Source organism: Sesamum indicum, linkage group LG14 (assembly GCF_000512975.1).
Source record: "Sesamum indicum cultivar Zhongzhi No. 13 linkage group LG14, S_indicum_v1.0, whole genome shotgun sequence".
Lineage (NCBI taxonomy): Eukaryota > Viridiplantae > Streptophyta > Magnoliopsida > Lamiales > Pedaliaceae > Sesamum > Sesamum indicum.
Window position 1 is genome coordinate 140,676 of NC_026158.1, and position 21,376 is coordinate 162,051.

At 34.3% G+C, this 21,376-nt stretch overlaps 3 protein-coding genes across 7 annotated transcripts; all 3 read left to right on the forward strand.

Annotated features, from left to right (window-relative positions):
- LOC105176536 (putative serine/threonine-protein kinase) lies at window positions 1,094-4,895 on the forward strand. 4 transcript variants are annotated; one of them, XM_020698817.1, is made up of 7 exons: window positions 1,094-1,207; window positions 1,710-1,853; window positions 2,041-2,156; window positions 2,261-2,471; window positions 2,864-3,101; window positions 4,039-4,189; window positions 4,276-4,895. In XM_020698817.1, exons 2-7 carry the CDS (start codon window positions 1,784-1,786, stop codon window positions 4,666-4,668), a joined length of 1,179 nt encoding a protein of 392 aa, XP_020554476.1. In that variant the 5' UTR covers window positions 1,094-1,207; window positions 1,710-1,783; the 3' UTR covers window positions 4,669-4,895. The 4 variants fall into 4 exon arrangements, with proteins under 4 accessions (XP_020554476.1, XP_011097665.1, XP_011097664.1 ...); XM_011099363.2 differs by having other exon boundaries at window positions 1,119-1,408; XM_011099362.2 differs by having other exon boundaries at window positions 1,119-1,853.
- On the forward strand, window positions 9,482-15,791 carry LOC105176538. Its single transcript, XM_011099365.2, has 9 exons — window positions 9,482-10,615; window positions 11,371-11,500; window positions 12,047-12,537; window positions 13,408-13,488; window positions 13,586-13,684; window positions 14,153-14,266; window positions 14,340-14,423; window positions 14,982-15,053; window positions 15,139-15,791. The coding sequence occupies exons 1-9, from the start codon at window positions 10,232-10,234 to the stop codon at window positions 15,403-15,405; spliced, it is 1,722 nt and encodes a 573-aa protein (XP_011097667.1). The 5' UTR covers window positions 9,482-10,231; the 3' UTR covers window positions 15,406-15,791.
- Window positions 18,696-20,562, forward strand: LOC105176621 (scarecrow-like protein 18). 2 transcript variants are annotated; one of them, XM_020698748.1, is made up of 2 exons: window positions 18,696-20,228; window positions 20,382-20,562. In XM_020698748.1, exon 1 carries the CDS (start codon window positions 18,896-18,898, stop codon window positions 20,114-20,116), a length of 1,221 nt encoding a protein of 406 aa, XP_020554407.1. In that variant the 5' UTR covers window positions 18,696-18,895; the 3' UTR covers window positions 20,117-20,228; window positions 20,382-20,562. The 2 variants fall into 2 exon arrangements, with proteins under 2 accessions (XP_020554407.1, XP_011097798.1); XM_011099496.2 differs by having other exon boundaries at window positions 18,696-20,189.

The following is a 21,376-nucleotide window of genomic DNA, read 5'->3' on the forward strand; positions in this document are numbered from 1 at the left end:
AATTATCCTTTAGATTTAAGTAGTTCAAAAAATAGAATCTATGAAACAAAACCCTTTACAATTTATTTTTAAGCCCTTAAAATCACCCCATAAATAAAAATTCACCATACCAGGAAAAAAGAAAAAGTTATAATAATGATCTTAAATTAAAAATACAATATAGGTAATCTATTAATTGAGTTTGAATTCAAATATTCACAGCCTGTAAATTCAATATAATATATACAAAAATCATTTAAACAAATAAAAGTTGAGTTATGTTCACATACACTTTATTATTTCTTTAAATAAATTAAAATTCCCACAAACATAATAAATTAAAATAGAACTCACGTGTAAAATAGAGGCATCAATTTGACTTGACTTTCAACACATTGATTGCTAAATGTTAAATCCCCTATGACTATGATATTGCTCATGACTTTCTTGTTTTCACATTAAAAATAAATTATTTATTAAAATGTACAAATTTCTCACAATAGTAAAAAGCCCCCAATTCAATATTAAATTCTTATGATTTGACCAAATGTTTCTCTGATTATCTTTTTTGATTGCCGGCTTATAAACTTAATAATTCATGCCTAAAAAATAATTAAGGTTACATCTTCATTGAAATATTTAATTTGATTGAATAATTTTAAAAATAATTTCAAATGTCTCTATATCAATATGAAATATCTATATTTAAAGACTACTAATAACAATAACAATCATATATTAATAATTAATATCAGTACTAATTATTGATATCAGATAAATAACATAAAACAACACCTAAATTAATATCTCATATGTTAGTGGAGTTGGAATCCATCAACTTAGAGTTACGAGAACTCAACTTCGTTTCATCAATCAATTATTAATAATTAATATACATCAATTACTAATATAAAATATGTATTATCAAATAATATTTACTGATATGAGATATCAACAAATAACTTTGAAATTAAACTAAATTTCATAACCAAAATATTAATCTTGTAAAAATAATTTTAGATGAAACAACCCAACATACAATCCCCAAAGAATATCTGAAACGACGTGGTAGGAAGGCGGACGAACCAAACCAACCCATGGTTGACTTCGGGCGGCACTGACTTTCATCAGCTTGTTAAAATGTCAAGTGATGAACAATAGAAATATGCAGTTGGGCTTTTCTTATATTGTCAACATGAATTAATCGTCGCCGTGTGTACGCCCAAAGGCAGTATCCCTTTGAATTTCATAGCATCATCTTTGAATGTGCAGTGAAGCTTCCTATATTCTGTGCATTTCTTGATGGACTATTCGAAGACTTTTAGTCTGCAGCAGCCCTGGTTTTACCTAATTTGAAGCCCCGGATGTTCTGCTTCTCTATTTCTCCCAACTTCTTTTTTTTTTTTGCTTCAATTTCTGGGTTCTTAAGGTGTTTTTCTCAATTGGGCTTCTGTTAATTTTACTTTTTCTGCAGTATTTTTGGTGATCTGCTTGATTATGAGTTAATTGTGCGTATTATCTGTGAAAGATTGAGGGCCATGGTTTGTTAAGGGATATATAATCATCCTCCTAATTTCTGTTTGCTTCTGTTTTTTGTTAACTTTTTGGGGTGTTTTGATTTTGGTTTTAAGGTGTTGATCATGGGAGAGTTCTTGATTGCACAAGTGATTTTCACTAATGATTTATGGAGTTTACTCATGAGTTTTATGGTCTGTTGTTGATTGTGGCAGGGGGTGATTCTGTTCCTTTTGGAGGTGTCAGTCTGTAGCTATAGTGAGGGAAGTGACTGGGAAATCCTACAGTTATGACCTGCTTTCCATTCTTATTTGGTAGAAGATTGGATTCAGCAACTGGAGATCCTGAGCTTGATGATGGTATTATTTTAAGCTTCTTCTTGTAAATGTACTCCTTATAATTAGGACTTGCTAATTTTGGGTCCTTACAATTTTGATTATAGTTTCTTCTTGGGTGTACTTGCCTAAGCCATTATAAGTGTTTCTTGAATAACTGTATTTCTGCATGTTTTTTATGATGATAACCAAACTCGTGAACTATATACAGAGCTCTCGGGAGTGCATAATGTGCATCTTTACTCGTACAAGGAGCTGAGAATCGCTACTGATGATTTTAGTCCAGTGAATAAAATTGGGGAGGGAGGATTTGGTTCTGTTTTTAAGGTAAATGAAGTCTATCCTTGAGTTTTTATTCGGGTAGAAAATATGAGTAACTCTTTTTAGTTTGGAGCTGACTGTGGGTATACTGAAAAACTCTTGATAAGTAGGGGAAACTTCGGAATGGGCAGATGGCAGCGATAAAGGTTCTCTCTTCAGAGTCGAGACAAGGAGTAAGAGAGTTTTTGACGGAGATTCAAGTGATTTCAGACATAGAGCATGAAAATTTAGTGAAGCTCTATGGTTGTTGTGTGGAAGGCAATCACAGAATCCTTGTCTACAACTATCTTGAGAATAACAGCCTAGCACAAACACTTCTTGGTATGCGTCTTGTCATACTTTAATCTCAATCTCATTAGTAGTGTCTTTCTACCTCTCAGGATAGAGTTCTATTCTTTTCCACCTCGATATAGAGCTAATGGCATAAAATGTTCCGGCAATCCTGTGCTGGAAGTAACTATGAAATGAGAATAATGATGAGTAAAAGTTACTATGGGCATCTATTTTTCTTGTGGGGGATTGATCTTTAGTGGTCTGACCAAAAGGGTTTTGCTCTGAGATGAATGTTTCTCTTGCACATCTTTTAGGAGTTACTTGTCAAGGAAATGATATGCTGATCTTGATTACAGATGAGAGCGTGACACCCAGTTCCGCGCTCAGATCAGTTATTCCCTGGTGCGAGAAATAGTATTTAATCAACTATTCTTCTACAGGTGGCCGTCACGGGAACCTCGAGTTTGGCTGGAGAACACGGGCTAAAATTTGCATTGGGGTTGCAAAGGGACTTGCCTATCTTCATGAGGAAGTGAGGCCACATATTGTACACAGAGACATCAAAGCCAGCAATATACTTCTTGACCAAGACATGACCCCCAAAATTTCTGATTTTGGTCTTGCCAAGCTCATCCCTCCAAACATGACTCATGTCAGTACACGTGTAGCGGGAACCATGTAAGTCGTAGACTTTGCTGGAAGTGTTCAAAGAATGCATGATTTCATGAGCTAATCTAAAATCATCATCCAATGCTGATTTTTTTTTTTTTATCATTCAATGCAATTGAAAGTTAACAAATCTCTGCAAACTGGCGTTGGATTAATTTGTATATCAAGATGCATAGTGGGCCAAGTTGGGCTAACCCAACCCAGGACCGGATTGAACAAATAAAAAATTAGGCTGGTTCGGCCTAGGCCCGCTTGGACCAGGCCGATCCTAGGAATTAATAGCTGGGACCAGCCCAGCTTAGTGGCCTAGGACCAGTTGGTCCCGGATCGGGCCTATTGGGCTTTTTTCCTTTTAAATTCATTATATATTCTTAACTATTTATTTTCTATATATAAATTTTCGTGTTGTTTAATTTATTATTTATTTATTTCATAAGACTATTATAAATTTAAGTAATTATTTATAAGACCTCAATATCATAAAAACAAAATAAAACAAGAACATCTGGGCTTGATGCGGGCCTGAGTTTTAAAATGAATCCAATTGGAGCTCACTTAGAGGCCCAGGCCCGCTCCAAGACCGGTCATGAACAGTAGTGGTCGGTCTTGGGCCGGGCTTTTTGGGTTGGTCCGTGCCGGTCCTGGTCCAACCCGACACACTGTGCACCTTGATTGGTATATATTGGATGCCGTCGTAGTTGTTACTTTCAGAAGTTGTTTAATAGTAACTTGATTTATTTATATATGTCTAATAGTGTAATCAATGCTGCTGGTTTCATTTGCCACAGTTAACTTCCGAATACGAATCATTAGAAAATAGCACTTCACAGCAAATTTGAGTGTTGTAACAACATGAACATCTTATGAGCATTTGAAAATATGCGGCGTTTTCGTCTTGGTTTTTCCCTAATTATGTGCTAACTTGATTCTTTGATGATTGTTTCAGAGGTTATTTGGCACCAGAATATGCAATAAAAGGCCAACTAACACGTCGGGCGGATGTTTACAGTTTTGGTGTTCTCCTTATTGAAATAGTCAGTGGGAGATCCAACACCAACACACGATTACCTGTAGATGAACAGTATATTCTTGAAAGGGTATGCACTTCCACAGAATCTTTCATATAACCCAGCTAATACATTTCTTTGCGGACACTCACCAAACTTAGAATTCTTTGCTGCAGACATGGAAACTTTTTGAGAGAAAAGAGCTGGTTGCACTGGTAGATACGTCGCTGAATGGAGATTTTGATGCTGAGCAGGCTTGCAGATTCTTGAAGATTGGTCTGCTCTGCACTCAGGACTCTCCAAAGCTTCGACCCTCTATGTCGAATGTTGTGCGAATGCTCACCGGTGAGAGAGCTTTTGATGACCGCACAATAACAAAACCAGGTCTGATATCCGACTTCATGGACCTCAAGATCAGAAACGATCCCAAACCAAAGATGGAAACTAATCATACATCTTCAGATTACAACTCGTCGGGCTCCAACACGTTGGAGCATACAACATTGACCTCAGAGCCTTCTTCCCACGCTACCACGGTGTTCACACCGGTATATGATAGGAGCATCTGAAGGCAAGGGGCTGTGCCTATGAATTGAGAGGGATTGCTTGTTTTATAGAAACTGTGTATTTTTTTTTCTATTTTTCTATTTTAATTGGCATTGTCTAAATAGTTTTACTGCTTTTTCTTCTTTCTTTTGATGGTTGTGTGCAGACTCTGAAGCTTGTGCTTTCATGCCATAGCTATGTAGATACAGTCATTTCATGAAATGAAAAATTAATCAAAAAGATTAGTGTATCTGGAGCATCACAGTCGTCCATTTTATGGGTGTTCCACAGTCCCTAAACATGATTGTGTAAGTAGTAATTAGAATTATAGTTAGAAATTAAAATAAAAAGAAAAAATAGTCATTTCAGAGAAACTTGTGTAACGTGAATTTTTTTTTTAACCAAACTAGGTTTGATTGGATTCAATCAATCACACAGTATATATGATATACGTACCGTGTGATTGGTCATTCTACTTAAATTGTATATTAATTATAGTATAAATATATATATGAGAAAAATGCAATTGTAGTATACTAATATAGGAGTGCATTGTGACCGTTTTAGTTCAAGTCAATTCGAGATTTGCAATAAAGGACTACAATTTATTAAAAATGGCAATTTTAGTTCAAAAAACCCTAATTTGATCAGAAATTTTAAATATTTCCAAATTTTTAGGTATCACGTGCAGGCCATGTGACAAATTCCGGTCAAATTAGGATTTGTTGGACCAAAATCGCCATTTTTCATAAATTAAAGTCATTTATTGCAAATTTCAAATTGGTCTAAGCTGAAACTAACATCACCCCTATGTTAGTGGAACAAAATTGTATTATTTTGGTCCACTAACATAGGACTGGTGGTAGTTTCAATTTAGGCCAATTCAATATTTGTAATAAAGGCTGTAATTTATAGAGATTGTCAAATTGGTTCAACAAATCCTAATTTGGTCGAGAAGTTTAAAAATTCCCAATTTCTAGGTGTCATGTGACAAATTCAAGCTAGATTAGTAGTTTTTGGACCAAAATAGCAATATTTCATAAATCACAGTCATTTATTACAAAATTTAAATTGACTTCGACTGAAATTACTATCATCCCTATATTAGTTGACCAAAATTATGTTATTTTCTAAATATATTATACTTGTTGTATAATTATTTCAAATCTGACTAAACCTAATCTATGTACCCTAATGAAATGTTCAATTCTAAACTATTTACCCTAATGAATAGTTCAATATTTACTCTCAGTTTGCTTATTACTAATTTATTAGAGGTTAAACAAATCTCTCGTGACTAAACTATTCGTCATACCTAGCACATGCATTAAAGTATGAAGATGTATAAAAATAATTTAATCATACAAAGATTCATCTAACCTGCAATAAATTGGTAATAAGTTAATCATGGAGGTAAATATAATTCTTTTATTAATACAAACAATTAAGTAAATTTTGATTAATAAAGGGATCCATTTATTAGACGAAAGCAGACATCAATGGTACTAAATATAATTTTTTAAACTACATAAAATTTACATCAAATATGAAAGAAGGAGAATGTAATTATCGCATATTTTAATCCAAAACAAAGGTTATTCTTTTGTGATGCTGTCATCTAAGATTTCATACGTCAAGAAAGGCTCTTTTATATAATATGGTATCGTCATTCTAAATAATTGAAATTTTTAACAGGGAATGTGAATACCCTGTTTTTTTATAGTGATTGTTTTCTTGTTCTTACGAGCCTAAGAGCATACTCGAAATTATTAAATTCTAAAGTAGACTTTTATATATGAAAGTCCATTTATAAATTTATTTGAATGTTTGGTGGTTAGTATTAAATAGATTTTTAGAATAAGTCACTTTTCAAAAATTCAAGTTCTACCAAATGAGAATTCATGTCGATGAGACCTAATTTAGTTGGTGAAGTTGATGTCCCATAATTATAAGGTTATCGTTTGAATCCCACCAACATATGTGTGCTACCATGTTTTAATAATAGTTATTAGTTAGATACAAATATTTAATATTGATTATCGAGATGTTTATATTATTATAGTTGAAATTTTATGATATAATTATAATCAATGATCTAAAAAAAAATAGGTGAGAGAATTTGACAGCTTCTTCAAAATGTATTTCTTGAATTTTTTTTTAATTGACCTTCATTTGGAAGTAGTAAAAAGAAACATAGCACCAAACAAGAGAATCTTGCAACATGCTCTTATTATCTTAATTATTTATTACAATTAATGGTTACATATAAATAAGGAATAATTACATCCCATTTTCATAAAATTTGATGTAATTATATATAAATTTCTTATGATTTAAAAAATCACATTTAGTATTCATGACGTTTGATTTCGTCTAACAAATAAACTCTTTCATTAGTCAAAACACATCAAATTTGCTAGTGTTCAGCAAAAAACGTTGAATGAACATATTCACTCCTAATTGACTTATTGCATGTTAAACAATTTTTTACTTGGCAATACTACATATAAGGGTAAAAGTATACCTCCTTACATGTATTAGCGTATGAAGTTATCTAATTTCGTTAGAAAAAAAATTTCTCTAATATGTAGTAAGTTATTAACCAGTCAATTGGGAGTAAACGTGAATTTTCATTCATTTTTTTGTTAATATTAACAAATTTAATAAATTTAGACTAACAAAAAAATTATTTGTTAAACAAAAAAAAACATCAAAACTACTAAATTTAATTATTTAAACAATATATAATTTACGTGTTATTACATCAAATTTTAAGAAAAAAACTGCACAATACCCCCTACAAACAATGATGTAAGAAAACAAGTGGTCTTGTGGGAAGGTCAACTAATGATAAATAATAATGATGGGCACTCTATTACTCATTCCAGCTAATGTCACCATCTGTTGCTTCAAAGCAATGAAACATCCAGAAATTCTTAGCAAGAATTCATAAATGTAGGACAAACTCAAATAGCCTGAAACTCTTATCATCATCATTCTATTTTATTCAACAACAAAGACAAATTTAAATTATTTCCATTTCATTTATTAATTTATTGGGTAAATAGTACACAATATAAATATGTATGTCTATGTATTGATCTACCTTCTTTATTTATTTATTTTTTTTAACAAAAACCATCTAAAGGTGGGGAGCTTTTCAGAGTCTCCAATCATTTTATATTAAAATGCACATAATAATTATAGCGGGGAGAGCTACTTATTTATGACTACTTAAAACACTTTTTTTAACTTGGATTTAAACCTAATACACTTTCTTTTTTATTATACAAATGGAAAGTAGAGATGGGACCCATAGAGCTTGTCAAATAAGATTGTATCTATGTTATGTGTGTCGGTCAAGATTCCTGCAATCAATCTAAAGTATCAACGCACATATTAAAGTGTATGTTTAGCCCTACCGGGCACAATTGACAAGAAGGAAGATCTTTACTCAAATCTGTTCAGTCCGAAGCAAACCAACTACAGATACAATTATGATATGATTGGTCACTTTTTTAAATTGTATATCAATCATACGACAATTATATTACACTTGTCATATAATTAATTCAAGTTTAAGCAAAACCCAGTTTAAACTAAATTTTTTCTTAATAGAAACTTGAACCCACATTATAAATATGGGAGTGTTCAATTTTACCCAATAAACCAGAACGATGGTTGGCTAGTTGTGACATATTAGGGACATCTGATAAAATTAAAACGATACAGAGAAGATTAATACAATGTATGTATAACGATAACACGCATAAATTGAGAAATAGCCGTAACATATTGATAAATGTTGACTTGTGGGCTCATTCAAAGTCTACGTTAGTTACAACTATGCTTTCCTCACGTAGTCCTTTGGTTTCAGACTTTTTCTAGGATAGATAAAAAAAAACATATGATCACTTTTTATGTGTGAAATTGGTTTACTAATGTACGAAACATATATATATATATATATTATATTTCCCCCTACAAAACATACAAAAAACTATTTAAAATTTCAAAATTATTCGTAAAATATTCTAAACTTCTGAAAAGATATACATTAATGTGTTTGAGTTTATATGGGTAATTCATATTACAAGAATTTTGTATTTTTAATTCTCATTTTGAAGTATATTTTATGAAATATTTATGGATTTCAAGATTTTTTCTCTAAATTATTTGAAATTATTTTGTTAAATATTTTTCTAAATTTATTTTGTCATCCCAAAGCTGAAAGTATAATATTTTAAGTATGCAAAAATTTTTAGCTCGAATTAAATTTGATCACACTTCTTTTATAATATATAAGTAAGGTAAATTATAACGAGTTCCATTGAAATTTATTATAATTATAAATACTTCTCATTATTTAATGTTGTTTGAAAAATTATAAATACTCACCAACATTAATAATTGTCTAGTAATTATCCCTATAAAGGGCTATTATAGTGGTATTTGTTGGACGATTATTAATTTTAAAATATTATTTATTATTTTTTAAATAACAAGTGATACTTGTAATTGCGAAAAATATTATGAGAGGTTGTAATTTACCCTAATAAGCGGCTAAGTATATAAAGTTTGTGTATTATAGAGAATAAGTGAAAATAAAAGGGCTGAAACATAAATATTAGTGGATGCAGAAGTACGATGAACAATTGAAAGGGGTGACCAACTACATAAAATGGAACTAGAAGGACTAAAACATAAATATTAAGAAATAGCAGCAGTGGATAGAGAAAATAAGAATTAAATATTAGGAGGAAGTGGGTCCCATTCCACAAGTTAATTACTACTATTCCAATTTAACCCTAAATCCTAATCCACTAAAAACTAAGATTATAGAAATTCCCCCCACCACTTCTCTCTCTCTCTCTCTCTCTCAGAAAAAGGCTTCATTCTCTGCCATCATCACTGCTTGTCTCACTCTCTCATTACTACTTTCTGAAGCTTTTTACTTTTTCACAAGCATTCCCTGAAAAAGGAAATAGTAAAAGCCTAGGTTCCGACTTTTGCTCCATTAACCATTAATTACACGAATTTTCTTCTGCATTTTTAGCTCTTAGTTCTTGAGCCCTTTACTCTCAGTTGTGTTTCTATGTGTTGAAACTTTTTTGCTTTCGTAACTTGGTAGATTCTTGTGGCTCTTGGTTTTTATCTGGGATTTTGGTGGGAATATCTTTTTGGGGGGATATTGGAGGTCAGAAAAGCGAGAATGCTGTGAGTTTGTTTTGCGGTTTGCTTTTTGGAAGACGTAGATGTGAAGCAATTTCTACTGTTTTTCTAGTTTCAGTTCTTACTGATTTCCCGGAGTACATGGATGAATCCTAGCTTAACTGCTTGGAGAAGGGATATTCTGGATCTTTCTTTCTTGTAGTTTTATGCCACTTGCTTTCGCAGACTCATTGTGATTGATTGTTGTGCCGGAAAATAAGGGAGTTTTTGCAGATTGAAGAGTTGCTTCATTAATCATGGAGTGGTTTGGTCGTGCAGTCTTACCTCGTCGCAGGTGAAAATTTGTCCAGCTCAGCTCGAAGCCATTTTTAGCTGGCCTTTCGGGAATATGGAAGAAATCCGGAGTTTTGCTGTATGGAATCCGATCTCTGTTGTAAATTTGACTGTTTTTTAGTGAGCATTTTGAGGGGTTATTTGGTGATGGAGGACATTGGGTTGTTCAATCAAGGATTGAAATGGTTGAAATCGAAGGACTGTTATTCTGTAGCAAGGAATACTACGAGATGTTTAAGGGACAAGATCGGAGTCTTTATGGAGCGGCATTGGCCGATGGTGTGTTGTGGGTGTGCAAGATGTGGGAGAGGTCTACTGTTCTTGTTGATTTATTGGAAAAACTGTTTTCTTACAGGCTTCCGCTCATTTATTGGCCTTGGCCCAGCAGCTCTGCTTGTCATTATGTGGAGTTGCTTCTTAAGCTTGACATCAATGTCATGTCTTCTATATGTGCTTCTTAGTATGGTAAGCTTCCTATCCTTACCACTGTCTACAGTGTCTACTATTTGTTTATGTGTTGCTTAACTTATGTTGTTCATTCCTTCCTCATCTAATGTAGAACTCCAGGATTTTATGTTGTACACCACTGCTTCAGTACTTCATTCTTGTTGTTTGATGCTTTGATCTGATAGTATTAAAGTCGAAGAACTAGTAACGAGTTATGCCAAACAATCTGAGTGATATTATTGATGCAGTTTAGGGTTATAAACACTAAGATGGTCTCGTTTTAGAGTTATTGTCTGCACAGTCGTAATGGGACCCACGTCGAATAACTAACCTTCTAATACTTTTTTCATTGCTTTGTTAAATATGGAATCTTCATCTATACGGATTATCAGCACGAAGAAAGTTATATCGATGTTTGCTTTTTTGCCTTATTATCTGCTGTCTGCATTTTTACTGTGTCGGACTTCAAGGATGCTATGTGTTCTCAAGAAGTGGCTTATCCTTTTTTCAGATTATGTGGCATTGATTCAGGATTATAACTTCATATGATCATCTTTTAGATGTTAACAGGTTGCTCACGTGTCTGTTCACTTGTTCTTGACTCTTGATTATCACTTATTTTACTGTAAAGAGGTGGAATCTAATGGAACTGGAAATTTATTCCCATTAATTCCATAATTTCAATCAGAAAGATAATGAATAAGGAAATCCTTTGAGGCTGTATCCTTAACCAATTGCTGATAATTTACTAATTGTTGCAAATGTGTCTTCAGGGTGCAGCTGGCGTTGCTGTTCAGTATTTAGGCTACACTCCTGGACTTTTTATTGTGGGACTGTTTGCCATTCTGATTTTATGGATGTATGCTAACTTTTGGATAACCGGTACCTTGTTCATAGTCGGTGGTAAGTCCTGGGTTGCTTCATCCATTTTGGACTCAATTTTTGGTGTTGATGGATTTTTACTTATCTTTCTCAGTGTTATCTACTCCATTTCTGCATTCTTCCCACTTGTAGTTTATACCCTTTTGGTTTCAGAAACTAATAGTGTGATAATTCAATAGTTTTTTGAATTTGAGTTAATAATCTTCTAGGAGATCCACATGTTCGCTCGGAACCTCGAACTGAGCTCTCCTAGTTATTAAATTTAAGATACAACACTGTTCATTTGTCGATTTCTTTGAGTGGTGACCTGCTTCTCAATTTGTCAGTGGTAGAAAATTTTCTGAGATTTTTATTTCTTGATGATGCTCCTATTCCAATGTGATCTAGTGTGATTACTAGGCCATCAAGCAATACGGAAGCTCCCCTTGAATTTCCTTATTAACTTGCAACATCTATTGTTAAAGTGAGTGTGTGGCTTTTGACAAACAAGCTTTCCTTTCTTATATCTCTGTTTATGCCTAGCCTTTTATTGAACCTGTTGATACTAGCATAATTTTTGGAATGCAGGTTATCTATTTTCCTTAAATCATGCACGACTGGTGGTCTTAATGGCAACCTTATACGCCATGTACTGTGTCAAAGTTCGTGTAGGATGGTTTGGTGTTTTTCTCTCAATTAACCTTGCCTTCCTGTCCAATGATACATTAAACTATTTGATGAAATGGTGTGATAATTGGAGCGAAAATACTCACACTGAGGAGCATAAAGAATCTGAGTCATTTTTAGGAGATGATTTCTCCACTGAGAGTGAATATTCCACGCCTGCGGAAGAAGAAGAGAAGTTGCCCTCATGTAAATCAGCCAGCAAACCTGCCAGCACGTCATCTTTTGTTGAAAAACCGAAAGAATCTGTTGCTAAACAAGTGGTAAAAGAAGATGTAAATTCCATGAGTGAGATCAAGAGAATTTTAAATAGCAGCGACCATTATGAAGCACTTGGCTTTCCACGTCAAAAGAAGATCGATTTCATGCTATTGAAGAAGGAGTATCATAAAAAGGTGTGCCAATCAGATACCTGCACTTGCAAACAATTTATCTTTGCTTATCTTATATTCATATTGGCTGTCAATTTAGTCTTTGCATCCATTGTAAACCATGTTTAAGTAGGGATTTATTCGATTATTTTTTGTTCTAAGGTAGGAAATATCCACGATTTTTTTTTCAGTATATGCAACATTCTGTTTTTCTTGTCTGCATGCCCAGTTGATTTCTAGTCGGTGCCAGGCTGCAGCCGAAACGCTTCAAAAATCTAGTAATACACTAATTACCCAATGTCTCTACTTTTTAAGGGGAAGGGCATTTTCTTTTATGTACTCAGTCCGTTGCTTCTATTCTCAATCTTAATTGGCCTTCTGAGGTCATTGAATCTTAAATGCTATATTAGTTGAGACTGAACGCCTGGCTTACTTTACCATGATTTGTGAAATTTGCTATTTCTGTAAGAGGACATATTGGCTGCTAAATTGAGGAAGTCTGCTCCTTGTTCTTCTGCTTGACCAGCTTCTTTTCATTTTACTTCTACTGCACAGTACTTTTCCTATTAGTTTGATATCATCATTTATATGATATATGGTTGATGGTAGAAAATAGATTACTGAAGAAAAGAGGAAGGAGATTGCTAGAAAACAGGCCCTAACTTTGGCCATTTAGATTCTATGATGACTGGTGTTAATTTCAGTTATTATGACTTTTAGTGGTATTGAACATGAAAAGATAATCGAGCTGTTAGGCTACATAAAATTGAACATTCTTTCTTGAACCCATAGCCTAATTTGATAAGTAAAAACAGAGCTGTTTCTCTTGGAAGAAAGTGAATTTCAAATTCTAACTTTAAGTTTTAATGTGGTAATTATATATATATTTTACAGGCCATGCTTGTTCACCCTGACAAAAACCTGGGAAGCCCACTGGCAAGTGAATCATTTAAGAAACTTCAATGTGCATATGAAGTAAGTTGTTATTCATTTTATTGGCTAAATATCAAGTACCTGAGGCAGAATTGTGGCAATGGTATCCAGTGTTCACTCATATTGGCATTATTGCCAGGTTCTTTCTGATGCTGTGAAGAAGAGGGACTATGATGAGCAGCTCAGAAAAGAAGAATCTAAGAGGGTCCTGCAGAGATCAGCTAGCACTTCTCATCAGGTAAAAGAATATGTAAAGGCCAACTTTTTTTAGTTTCTTTACTTGTTCGTGTTTCTTTAGATTTCATGAAATGAAGGGCACTAATTTTATTACAATTTGAAATTTGAGCCAAAGGAAAATTCTTTAGACTAAGATTTGTATGCATGCACATACAGAAGATTAAAATGTTCTTAGTCTAGAACCTGTGTTGTACTGGTACCGTCTTGCATTTGCAATATTTGTAATATGTTTGTAGTAAGAATAGCGCTCGACTGTCCAGTATAGAGATCTTGACCAAGTTTTGGAACCATGAAAAGTGGGGGAAAGAGGAGAGGTGGGAGTTCGAGAAAGGTATCTTCTTTTGGGGATATTTTTGCTACTGTGCATTCTGTTTCTTACCTTGCTTGTGTTGGATATAAAGTTAGCATTATCACATTGCAAGAAATGAACTCTTCTAGAAGATTGATCATCCATACCTTCCAAATACAGAGTACTACTACCTTTTGCTCTGATGAGTCAAGGCGCGTACAGTGCACAAAGTGTGGGAATTCACACATCTGGGTTTGCACAACCCGAACCAAGGCCAAAGCACGATGGTGTCAGGTTTGCCCTCTATCTGAAAAGAAAAGAGCTTATTTGCTTGCTTACAAGCTAATGATGATTTTCTGGGGTACAGGATTGCTGCCAGTATCATCAAGCCAAAGATGGTGACGGATGGGTGGAATACAGAGGTTCGTTGGTGTTTGATCGGCCTCAAAAGGTGAATTTCCATTACACAAACTGGATAGTTAAATTGCTGCAGTGCACCCAGCGACTTTCCGAGTATTTTAGCCTTTATATTGAAATTCATTGTGGATCAGCATGTTCTGCTTGCTTATATATGTAGTTGAGTTAATTAAGAGTCAATTTTATCCAAAATTCTAAATCTCAACTACAGAAAGAAAAGAAGTGGGCCTAGAGGCTTTTAAGAATACTGCTTTACCACCAACCCTAGATTGTCATTTGGATTATAAGCCGTTTCATTGAGGGGTAAATTTTATGTTATACAGGTTTCCCCCCTCACAGACAAGATATCTACTGTGTGAAGGAAATTGATATTGTTTAAATTAGTCTTGATATTCATTTTCCATATCAACATCATTTCCACTTAAAAGAAAAGTTCATGTTATGTGTTGCTACTGCTCTTGATTACACTCTGATTGTACCTTCTCTTCTTTCTGATGCAATTCCTGTAACATGTTCTTGCTACTTATTCTCCCACATAACCTTTTGAAATATAATTTTGCCCCTAACAAATGATTTCATGTATTACTTTTAGATGGAAATACCACGTGCTTATGTATGCGCCGAAAGCCGGATCTTTGATGTTTCAGAATGGGCTATATGCCAGGTTAGTCCATAGACTTGTTACATCTGCATTCCACATCGTATGAATTCATTCTTGCTAAGTTTGATGTCGCTCTATTTTCTCATAGGGGATGGCTTGCCGACCAAACACCCACCGGCCCAGTTTCCATGTAAACATGGTCGGTTTGGAGAAGTCACCTCAGAGGTCCAATTCAAGCAGGTATCCTTGGGATTTGGATGCCGAGATGATGGATGAAGAGGATGAATTTGATCTGTGGCTCCAGCAAGCCCTTGCATCTGGACTTTTCTGTGAACCCCCTAAGCGCAGGAAAAGCTGGACTCCCTTCAAACTGCCTCAGAAAAAAGGAAAGAAACATTGGCGAAGATCTCCATAAAACAGAATTTTGCAAGTGGATTTATTGACATCAACCTCCTGCAATGGCCGAACACACACTCACACATGGCTAAAGGGATACATGAAGAAATGAAGCCATCACCTCTGCAGATTTTATCGAACACATTTTGAGCTTGCACGAGAACTTGTGAGCAGATGAGAATATGGGGGCTGGATCGAAAAAGGTGTAAACTACTCGCTTTACACGGTAAATATTATTGCTAGTTTATTCTTGTAGTGTTTCCACATGTATACATCAGTTTTTGCTTACATTCTTGAAGTTCATAGGAATTGCAGCAGAACTGATGCTGTTTGTGTACATTTGCCCACATACATGTCTTTAAGCGTGAATGCAGACAACAATAAAGGCGAAAAATAATGAATTTTTCTGCCCTCTTGTCTTCACTTCTGGTTTAACGTCAAGAATGTGTTGGGAATTTCAGTTGTCTTATTTGTTGAGTATTAGAAAATTCTAATCTGGTTGAACCTAAATTAATATAATAAATGCAATATACCCGTCGTATTATTATTGTACAGACTGAGAAAAGTAATAGATCAACATATTAAATTTGCTTTTTAATTAGGTTGGTTCAACCAAATTTAATTTGGATAAGAGACTGATAGAGTGGGTTTGGGTAGGTGAGTTCTTGGGTTTTGGTCACTTCAGGGAACAGAAAATGGATCAACCCGGTTTGCAGCGGGGATAGACCCGCGTCCGAAGCTACTGGATTGGAGCGACCCATAGCCAATTAATGGGTTTTTGTTCGGGCTAGATTTGGCCCATTAAATAATTCACTTATAAATCCATATTTTGGGCCATATAAAGAGATTTATGGGCTTTGATTTATCAAGTATTATAATTTATGCAGGAACTGTAGCCTTTGTATACAATTAGAGAAAATTAATTTATTAAAATAAAATAGTTTAGAAAAAAAAAATTTAAAGTATAAAATTCAAGAAAGGAAAACTGTTAATGTGAGTTATTATCCTTTCTGGCTTTATAACCGTACAACTTTTTATCTTAAAAAGGCCTTACTAGAAAGATGAGGTGTTTTTGAATAAATTTTTTATTTGTAATCGATGTAGGACGTCTACCGACATGTACATGAACATGAATATGATGTATGTGTAATGTCTAAGGAGGCATTTCAGAACCTCTTGTTCCAAGAAAATTGTTCATAATTCAAGTTTGTATCGGTAGCGAATTGTTTGTAGCCTGCAAACGTGCATTAATTTATCTACAAAATATGTTAAAAGACGAGCTCATCTAAAAAGTTAACAAAAGTGAAGTCAAACAACAATATTGCCATACATTTATAAAAAAATAAAAAATTGCATACAGAATTACGGCATTAAAATTGTAAATAATATTTCTCTCTAATAATTTAATTTTTAAACTTGTAAATAACATAAGTAAATATTTAATTTTTGTATTGATATACCAGAAAGAAATTCTACTTAAAAGGCAACTTTTAAATATTTGCAAGGGAAGTCAATATGGTAAAAAGTGGTGGGACAGTGTCAAATCACTAAGTACAGGTCACCCAATCATCAGCTTTTCAATTATTATCCTTTTTTTTCTATTTATTTTTTTTTTTGTTAAAATAAATTATTCCCCTACTTTTGTTTCTTTTGTTGTTTTGTTGTCTTGTTGCCTTGTTCTACTGTCCAATCAATTCTATTATTAGTCATTGTCCAATCATAGTACATACTTTAATTATAAAATACATTATATTGTCATAATAATAAATACACTCTTATTATTTGAAAAGTTATAAATACTTTTTTCAAACGAAAAATAATTATGTAACCTTCAAACGGTGAAGTGAATATTATTATTTTACTTTTGTTGGATTTTTTTAAAGAAATATATACCAATAATTGATGATGAGTAAAATAAATAATTAGAGCGAATATTAGTTCATCAAAATATTTTTTTTAAAATTATAAAAAATATAAAATTATAATTTATAATTTAAAAGGACATTCTGATCAATAATTGGATGGAAACCTGATGGAATGGGCTCCTTGTTAGATGAACGTTAAAATCAAGAGGGCATTTATAATTGCTCAAATAACAAATAGGTGTTTATAATTATGTAAAATTTTAAAAAAAGTAGCAGTAATTTACCCTTGATTATATAGCTATGATTGCTTGTAATCTTGTCGAGTTTCATTTCAATGAAACAAAAATAAAATATAATAAGTTCGATTGAGATGGTTATTTTCGTACGTGATTGAATGTGAGATAATGTATAACATTGATAGTTGATGCAGTTACCTGCAAAATGTGTTAGATATATAATGATTACACTTAATATAATACTAGTACGTAATTTTCGACACACTTTATGTGTGCGAAATTAATTTAAAATTTAAATAGTATAATTATTATTTTTTAAAAATATATATTAGTGAAATAAATAATAAAATAATAAAGATTGTGGGAAGTCATTGGGAAAATAATGGGGAAGAGAGTAAGAGGGTTGGAGGTTGAGAAAAGAAAAACAAAATTATAAATATAAATAAAAAAAAAAATTGACAGACCAAATCTAATTAGTCTGAGAAGAGATTCTGAGAATGTGGGTTTCATAGATAAAGAAACATTTTGGCGTTGAAAAGAAGAGAAGGGCAGGTACACAAGTCCCTCTCTTTGTCTTCTATTTCTTACCAAAATTCTTAGGATTTTTCCTTGTGTTTTTTGTTCGATCCATCTCATGATGCTTTCGTCTGCTTCTGCGTATATTCGTTTAAGATTAATCAAAGAGAATAATAAAACATTAATCAATCTAATATGTACAGTTTTAATTAGTTTTGTTGATTATGGATTCGAGTGGTTTTAGAGGAGAGTCGAATAGTCTAACCCTTGAATAAAAGAATATAATTAAGAAATGTATAAAGAAAAATCGAAGATTATTTAATTATTTCGAGATGACAATGATGAATGATCTTCTATTCCACTTTAATAAAAGAAGTGAATTCAAAGACAAATATGTAGTTTCTCTCTTCCTCTCTCATTTGCTATATATATATAGACATGAAGAACACAACCCTTTTGGTGTGGATGCATGTGGGGGCGAGGGAGGAGTGGAGGCTAACTCTTGCTAGTTACTCGGATTTGATCGAATTTGAATCAATTGTATATCAAGTACAATGTATTTATAGTGTAATTTTTGTATATATAATTTAAAAAAAGAGATCAATTACAAAAAATATGTATTTGATCAAGTCAACACTGCTTCCAGTCAACATACATATATATATATATGTATATTCCTATCCCTTGGCAAGCAAAGTTGCATTTCTTGGCATCATTATTTCCTAATAATGAACCCCCAAAGTGCAAAATTTTGTCCACTCCAACCACTAAAGTCATCCACAATTTCGAAGACATAATCTATACTATATTTTCGCTCTTCTCTCGCTCTAGGGTTTGTTGCCTAAATAGGGTCCATTTTCTGATTGCTGATTGGTTTTCCCACTAATAACATATGTTGGGATCATTTGATTCATCATCCCATGACGACGACGAGGAGGAGCCGCCACCAAACGCCTACATCCACCAGACTCGCCACCGGAGTTTGGTCCCGCCACCAGTCCATATCCGCCAGTTGTTGATAAGCTGCGCTGAGCTGGTCTCGCGCTCTGATCTCTCCGCCGCCCACCGCCTGATCACCGTTCTTGCAACAAGTTCCTCCCCTTTTGGAGATTCAACTGAGAGATTAGTCCACCAGTTCACCAGGGCCCTCTCCCTCCGCCTCGACTTCTTGATGAACCCTAATCCGGCTGCAGCCGCCGCCGCAAGCAGTCAAGATTTGGGATCGGCCGATGATGCGCTTATTCAGTCGTCGTACTTGTCGCTCAACCAAGTTACTCCTTTCGTTAGATTCTGTCAGCTCACGGCGAATCAGGCGATCTTGGAAGCAACAGACGGGCAAAAGGCGATCCACATCCTTGATTTCGACATCATGCACGGCGTCCAGTGGCCGCCGCTACTGCAAGCGGTGGCGGAGCGGTATCCGCCGCCGACTCTCCGAATCACAGCCACCGGAAGTGATCGCGAAATCCTCCGGCGAACGGGCGACCGCTTGGCGAGATTCGCGCACTCATTAGGGCTCAGATTCCAGTTCCACCCCCTCATACTCCTCAGCAATCAAGACCCAATTTCAATCACGTCTTCAGTTCTTCTCCGACATGACGAAACCCTAGCAGTAAACTGCGTCAACTATCTCCACCGCCTGCTCAAAGACTGCAACCGCCTTCTCCTCTTCCTCCAACGGATAAAATCCATGAGCCCCAAGGTTCTCACGGTGGCGGACCATAACCTCCCCATTTTCCGGCAGCAGCGCTTCGTGGAGGCTCTCGATCATTACGCCGCGGTTTTCGACTCTCTTGAAGCAACTCTGCCGCCCAACAGCCCGGAGCGACTGGCGGTGGAGCAAATATGGTTCGGAAGAGAGATCGCGGATATAGTAGCGGGCGACGGCGGCGATAATAGGAGGGAACGGCACGAAAGATTCACGTCATGGGCTGCGATGCTAAGGTGCGCAGGCTTCAGTAACACTCCATTGAGTCCATTTGCACTTTCGCAAGCTAAGCTTCTGCTGAGACTCCATTACCCGTCCGAAGGCTACCAGCTTCACATTCTCGATGAATCTCTCTTCTTGGCGTGGCAAAATCAGCCCTTGTTCTCAGTCTCTTCTTGGCACTGAAATCCTAACCCTAATATCACTGATCAAACTGCATGGGTTCGTGATCCGATCCACGTTGCGAAATTGAAGAACAGTAAGCCCACCTCCAATTCATTGGCTTCTTCACTAGCAGGTGTTTGATCTTCTTATACTACTGCTGCTAATTGTGCATGTATAATAGATTTTTAATTAAATTCTTGTAAGTATAATCATATATATATATATATAAATTGATGTTGAGGATTGATTTTTATCCTAATCATCTGATGTATCGGTCTTTTTGTAGGAGGCATTAGCAGTCTCTATGTGGCGCATTAAATCCGTTAATTAAAGGTTAATTAGCATTATCTTGTGGAGGAGCTGTTTGGCATTTTGTACTGATCACGGTTTGCTTAATCTTTCTACAAATCTTTAATTATATATTAATATTAATTATTATAATAATGCTCTACTTTACATCAATTCTATATATATATATATATGAATGCTACTATACTTTCTTTATTCCTCAAGAATTAGGCATTCTTACTTATCTTATTTTGCTTTTTCCCTCTACTTTTTTGGGGGAAAAGAGGGAAAAAAAGCAAAAACCCTAAATATTAAAAGACTAAGAGAATATTCGTAATTTTTTAAAAAATTTATAAAATATTTGAAAGTTCATAAACTATGGTACAATATTTTAGAGGGGACATGCTTAAATATAAAATCAGAAAGTAAGATGTTAAAATTTTACAACTTGTTATGTAGTTTTTCGATTTTTTGAAATCGAATAAACTTTTTAAAATTTTGACAATATAAATTATAGAACTGTATTTCTAGCATACTTTATAAGTCTCTTCCTATGTATATATGATTTGTTTAATCTAACAATGTGCCATTTAATTGTAGCCCTAATTTCATTAATTGTAGTAATATGTATGGTTTGGGTATTGAAGAAGAGATGGATGAGGTAGGGTTCTTACATGCACCCCTATGTCTATGTTGGTGTTGGTTGTTATTTGTTTATTTTTATTGATGTACCGTTTACTTCCTTAATTCCTGCGTTTTGTCCCCTCGGCAAAACCATCAAAGTTTTCAAACAAGACTACTCTTGTTGCTCCCATCCCCTTTCCTTAATTAAGAATGAACTCATGTAACTCAATTATATAGCATTTATGATATAATTGATTTGAATTCGATCAAACCCGACAGACGAGCATGCTGCAGATGTACTTGTTAAAGCATCTGGGAAGCACCAACTCCCAATTAAGAATATCACGGATTGATGTTTGGTCAGGTTAA

Bases quoted from the DNA above. Each gene is read 5' to 3' on its own strand.
- LOC105176536 (XM_020698817.1), top strand. From the start codon at position 1,784: ATGACCTGCTTTCCATTCTTATTTGGTAGAAGATTGGATTCAGCAACT. The intron at 1,854-2,040 runs GTATTATTTTAA...AACTATATACAG, and splicing joins AGATCCTGAGCTTGATGATG to AGCTCTCGGGAGTGCATAAT. The intron at 2,472-2,863 runs GTATGCGTCTTG...ATTCTTCTACAG, and splicing joins CCTAGCACAAACACTTCTTG to GTGGCCGTCACGGGAACCTC.
- LOC105176538 (XM_011099365.2), top strand. From the start codon at position 10,232: ATGGAATCCGATCTCTGTTGTAAATTTGACTGTTTTTTAGTGAGCATT. The intron at 11,501-12,046 runs GTAAGTCCTGGG...TTTGGAATGCAG, and splicing joins TACCTTGTTCATAGTCGGTG to GTTATCTATTTTCCTTAAAT. The intron at 15,054-15,138 runs GTTAGTCCATAG...ATTTTCTCATAG, and splicing joins CAGAATGGGCTATATGCCAG to GGGATGGCTTGCCGACCAAA.
- LOC105176621 (XM_020698748.1), top strand. From the start codon at position 18,896: ATGTTGGGATCATTTGATTCATCATCCCATGACGACGACGAGGAGGAG.